This window comes from Mustela erminea, chromosome 6 (genome assembly GCF_009829155.1).
Source record: "Mustela erminea isolate mMusErm1 chromosome 6, mMusErm1.Pri, whole genome shotgun sequence".
Lineage (NCBI taxonomy): Eukaryota > Metazoa > Chordata > Mammalia > Carnivora > Mustelidae > Mustela > Mustela erminea.
Genome location: NC_045619.1, coordinates 123,751,628 through 123,757,627, shown reverse-complemented (window position 1 = coordinate 123,757,627; position 6,000 = coordinate 123,751,628). Strand labels below are relative to the sequence as shown.

The window sequence follows — 6,000 nt, the reverse complement described above, 5'->3', positions numbered from 1 at the left end:
AAAGGCATGATTAGGATGACGATTTCACTTTTTTTTTTCAAGATGCAGAAATAACTTTTACTTATAATTATGTGGATTAGGACTGGTGTAATTTGTCTATTCCTGCTAATTTGTATATTAATTTATTCACTTATTTTTGTTTCTAAGCTCTATCTCATTTAAGTAAGCATTTTAACACTTATATTCAGGATACAAAACAGTTTGATTTGTAATTTTAAAATATGACCATGATAAAATCAAAGGAAAACAAGAAACTCAAGTAGAACATTTTATTAAAATATTCAGATATACAAAGAATATAAGTTCTGATTCAGATTCCATGAAAACATCTAATATATTCAGTAAGAAAATTTATTTGTAAGTGTTGTAATTGCACTAGTATTCTGAACCCCTTCTATTTTTACTATTGCATAAGATGAGTTTCTATCAGGTTTCAGAGTAGGATTATCTATAAACTACATACCCTAAATCATACTGGATTTGGATGGTACTATTTCAGATGATTAGATATGGTCTCCAGGCATCCTGATGTTGTACCATATAATGGATTTGAGAAGGAGTATACAGAACTCTGAAAAACAAAAACAAACAAACAAATAAATAAAAAACACACATTGAAAAGGTTAGGATTTTAGGCGTTAAAGTAACAGACTTCTTTCCAGATCATACAGAATACAATGAGTTTTTAATGGATTTCCGCTGAAGTAATAACTAGAGCATTCCTGACTCTCCCCCCATTACCTACAATCCACACTGCCTACACTGCTGACAGGTCTACAGTTGGTATGTGTCCTAGGCCCTTGGGGGCATGAGAGTCCCTGCCTTATCTTTACCTCTGGTGGGAGGGGGACATACAGTGGTAGGATCTTGACTGCCTCTTTTCTGTGGTCCTGGTTTCTCTAAGTCTGCTGTCTTGATCATAGTTGAGTTAAACAAAACAAAACAAAAAATACAAAACAAACAAACCTGACTTTTAGTTGAGAGAGTTATATTTTATAGAGTATATTAGAAAACCTAAAAATTGGTAAGTTCTAATAGGACAAACACTGATTTCTTCAACAAAGAACACGCAAGGAAAACATGAGAAAGTGGAGCCCAGAGATTAAGAGAGTCTTAGGAGACATGTCTGTCAGTTTGGATGATAAATCTTATATTCATCCTGATTTTAAAAATATAGAAACAACAACAAATATAACCCCCCCCCATTTATTTATAAGACAGTGGGGATAGGTTGAACACTGATTGAATATTTAATGGCATCAAGGAATTACTAAATGTTTAGGTATGATACTGTGGTTATATTTTTTAAAGTCTTTATCCCTTAATATTACAATGTAAATTTTACAGGTGAAACCTATATGATATGTGAGATTTGTTTAAAAATACCCTGGTTAAAACCAAGAGTGAACCCTAATGTAGACTATAGACTCTGGATGGTGGGTAGATACAGATTTGTCAGTTTAACACATGTACCATTCTGCTGTAGGATGTTGACCATGTGTTTGTGTGTGTGTGGCGGGGGGGTAAGATATATGAGAACTCTGTGTGTCTTCTCAGTTTTGCTATGAACCTAAAAAGCTCTAAACGCGCCTGGGGGGATGCCTTGGTGGGCGCTTGGGTGGCTAAGTGGGTTAGGCCTCTGCCTTCAGCTCAGATCATGGTCTCAGGGTCCTGGGATCGAGCCCCATGTCAGGCTATCTTCTCAGTGGCGAGCCTGCTCCCCCTGCCCTGCCTGCCTCTCTGCCTAATTGTGATCTCTCTCTCTCTCTCTCTGTCAAAATAAATAAATAAAATCTTAAAAAAAAAAATGAACCAACACTACCATTCTGGTGTGTAGTGGGAATGGGTGGTAGTAGAGGTGAAACACGAATGATAATGGGTTGAAATGACTGAAGTTGGGAGATGGGTATATGGTAGTTTGTTATACTGTTCTTACAATTTCTGTATCAGAATTTGAGAATTTTCTCTAAGACGTTCTGGAAAAGTATTTTGGAGAAATCTATTTCTCTGTTACAAAGTCAGGGAAGGTACACTTAGTTTAATACAATGTCTTTGTTTCTGAAACAATAGAAATCAAAGCAGCAACAAAGTTCAACAACTGTGACAAGAATTTCTTCTCTAGCCATTCTTGATGAAAGGGGAAAAAATGTGAAAGAGGAAAAATTTTTTTTATTTGGATAGAAAAAAGGAAATTGCTTCCAAGTTTCTTTAGAGTCATCAGTTGCACTGCCATGTGCATACATAGCATAGTCTTGAAAGCACCTTGAAAAGTGGGTGTTTGATATGAACCCCCACTCGTGTGCCAGAGCAGCCATTTCTCAGTAGAAAGTAAAAGATGCACAGTACCTTCCTAGAAGCTTTTTAACTATTACAATTTTAAGATATTAATATAAAAATGCCAAATTTAAAACACTTATGTCACCTGTATCTTTCAGATACTAAATGTTAAAGATCAAAAAAAAAAAAAGATTAAATTTTCTTTACTTTCCTAAAATGAAAGTGGGTTTGTACTACCCCTTCCTACTTTGCCAGAAAGATACTTTGGGCTTCTTAAATATCCATTTATTTATTTATTATCCATTTGAAGTGGGGAGGGAGAAAGGTGGGGGCCTACATTTTAAGTTTTACTCTGTGTCTTTCCTGACTTGACAGATCATCCAAATTAATTCTCTATGTGCGCTGGGAAATACTTTCTTGTTTTCATTCCTAACAAAATAATACTGAAAGTATGTGCAACATCATTATTGAATAAAACACAAATTGAGAAGTCAAATGTTGTGTCAGCCTTCAACCATATTAACCAAGGCTCCAAAACTACTAGAAGTCATCTAATCTGGCACTTTGTTACTCATTTAAATAATGGTAACAATTCTTTGTGGCCTATTTTCATTTAAAAATAATAGGGGGGAAAGGAACACTTTAGCTTTCTATATGCTCACCTTGACAAGAATGAATCTGATAAAATATTGCTAAAATCAGATGTAAGGAGGTTTTCCCAGATAAGAAGTGATGCGTCATGGCTAATCCTATTTTATACCTAAGTGAATGCTCATATTATCTACTTAAGAAAGAGATGAGAAAGATTTTACTTCATTTTCTCTCTAGTGCACTGATAAGAAATAGCCCTAAAAAGTCCCAAGAAGATGTAATACACTTTAATTTCTCCTTTAGTCTTCTAAATTAGCCGGTAATAGCCTTTTACTGCTCACACCTAAATTTAAAGCACAGAACAGAATGCTGTCCTCCCTTTTGTCTTTGGGAATAGAATACAAAGAGTACTCAATAAAGAGTTACTATGGTTAGCTGAGTAATACTCTGGGTCAAACTGATATTTTCCAGATTTGCCAGGTCTTGTCGAGTATGAACAGTGACCACAAAGCCACTTAACATTGAACTGACTTTACAAACAGATTGAATCTGTCCTGGAATGGAAAATTCTCATTACACATCCAGAGAGACTAAACCCCTTCCAATTCCCAATAAAATAATTCCATTAAAATATTCCTCTTAGCCATGATATGGAAATATGTCCAAATAACACTGTGTGTGTGGGTATGTGTGTGTGTGTGCATGCACATGTGTGAGTTTGTGTATGTGTGTATATATTTTTGCTTCTGAAACAATACAGTTCACCATTACCACTTACCTCTGTTTTCTCTGGGTTACTCCAGTTCCCATAAACCGGATTAACAAATGCACAGTTAACACTTCCTTTAGTTTTCCTTAAAACACACAGGACCATAAAAAAAAGAATAATTATTGAAATGTAGTACAGTACATTTCCATGTTATTACCTGGTAGACATCTTTGAGAGATACATTCTAGCCAGCCTATTTATTTTTATGAATGTATTACCATAAGGTTATTATTTTTTTTTTCTTTGCAGGACACTAAGGCAACTACATTCTTGAAAGTAAATGTTATTTGACCTCTGAATATTTAAATCAAAATAAACACTGGGAGATAAAAAGTGGCATGAATTGGTCTTAAAATTGATTTCTTAAAAGTATTACTCAGGTAGTACAAAGGGTACAACATTATAAAGAACCAGCTATACGGAAGGGCTGCCTTAGACTTCAGAAGTGCCCAACCACCAAATCCTGAGGACTATTTTTAGTGACAGTGTTTGTCATAAAAATCTATAGCAATGAGTCATTCTTTAACATTTTAAATAGCAAATTTAAATATGAGTTTTTTGAAGAGTTCTTAATGTTAGTGTTTCCTTTAAATGAATCATAAAGAGATGTGTCCTTGATAATCTCACGTGTTGGTCTAGATCTGCTAATATACTCTGATCAACTGAACTCCTAAATGATCATTTTCTTTTTGTGGTTTACTTAATTACTTAGAGTCCACAGACTTATTAGAAGATAACAAGTCTTGGAATACTTGGTCACAACTGTTGAGAATAAAAAATGCCCACCAGGGGAACAAAAAATATAACCAGATAACTAAATACACCCCATTAAAGATATACAGAATGATCCCATATATGCACACACACAAGCATAATGGAGAGTGGAAGACCAATTGTAGGATGATTGCAGAGTCTTGAGGACAGCTAGGAGGAAAAATATAGTAACACCTGAGTATTTTTGCCTGATCAGGTTATAATGACAATAAGTCTGTCAATCATATACCCTTAAACCCTAAGGGAAAAGACAGTAAAGAGGAAACCTTAACTTCTTTTTTGAAAAGAAATATTCAGTTCATGACTTCTTATTGTCATCTACCAAAGCACATAGTCTAGCAGCCTAATCTGGATAATTGTGTTTGGCTGGCAATGTGTCCTTTCTGTTGATTCAGTCTTCAAAGCTTCCTAATCTCCACTATTTCTGTACAATTGGCTTAAATATTCAGTAGCTTAACCAGCTGACCCTCAGTGAGTCTACATTTTGGGTATCAATCCATAGGGGATGGAGATATATATATATATAGATATATATATATATATCTATATATATATATATCTGAGTTATATTTGTGGGTTATTCTTGGGAAAAAATCATAGATATGCACTTAAATGATACAACAAATATCTGTTAATTCCTTAACTACAGTAAGTGAGTACTTGGGATTTGCTACAGTTAGGTTGAATAAGTGGTATTTTATTCTTCGCCTTTTCTTCCTCCAGGACTAGTAGTCAATGTAAACTTCTCAGAGTGGTAAGTTCAGTAAATGATAGTTAGGTGCAGGCCTAGGCAGTGTTGCTTTTAGAATTGAGACTAAATAGGGAGTTGAACGGAAATTTAAGTATGTCACAATGCTAAACCAAAGGCTGGCACAGGAGAGACTGAACATCAAGGTAGGGGGTAACAAAACAAAATGGAATCTAGGAACTAGGTAAAGATCAGATGAATGCAGACACTACTCAGAAAAATTAATCTCAGGGTGCCTGGGTGGCTCATTGGGTTAAGCCTCTGCCTTCTGCTCAGGTCATGATCTCAGGGTCCTGGGATCGAGCCCCACATCAGGCTCTCTGCTCAGCAGGGAGTGTGCTTCCCCCTCTCTTTCTGCCTGCCTCTCTGCTTACTTGTGATCTCTCTCTCTGTCAAATAAATAAAATCTTTTTTAAAACATTTAAATCTTTTTTTTTTTTTAAGATTTTATTTATTTATCAGAGAGAGAACAGGGGAGAGAGCGAGCACAGGCAGACAGAATGGCAGGCAGAGGCAGAGGGAGAAGCAGGCTCCCTGCTGAGCAAGGAGCCCGATGTGGGACTCGATCCCAGGACGCTGAGATCATGACCTGAGCCGAAGGCAGCTGCTTAACCAACTGAGCCACCCAGGCGTCCCTTTTAAAACATTTAAAAAAGAAAAATTAATCTCAGCTGAAATCAGGCATGAAATCAGGAAGCAAGAGGAAATTTAAACCATAGGCCTAGAGACAGATGGTCCAAAGGCCAGGCAGGCAACCAGGAACCGAAGGGACAGGCTTGGCAGTCAATCGGATAGAAGTGAGGTGCAAGGAATATGAAAAGATCTTGATGTGAGACAATTA

The 6,000-nt window shown here is 36.1% G+C and overlaps 1 protein-coding gene across 1 annotated transcript in view; it reads right to left on the bottom strand.

Annotated features, from left to right (window-relative positions):
* Positions 1 to 310: 310 nt before the first annotated feature.
* MALRD1 (MAM and LDL receptor class A domain containing 1) overlaps positions 311 to 6,000 on the bottom strand; it is a 763,833-nt gene continuing 758,143 nt past the window's right edge. The window contains exons 40-41 of the mRNA XM_032349560.1: positions 3,647 to 3,722; positions 311 to 571 (exon numbers count right to left, since the gene is read on the bottom strand). Coding sequence (XP_032205451.1) covers positions 491 to 571; positions 3,647 to 3,722 — 157 coding nt within the window. The 3' untranslated portion in view covers positions 311 to 490. The remainder of the gene's footprint in view (positions 572 to 3,646; positions 3,723 to 6,000) is intronic.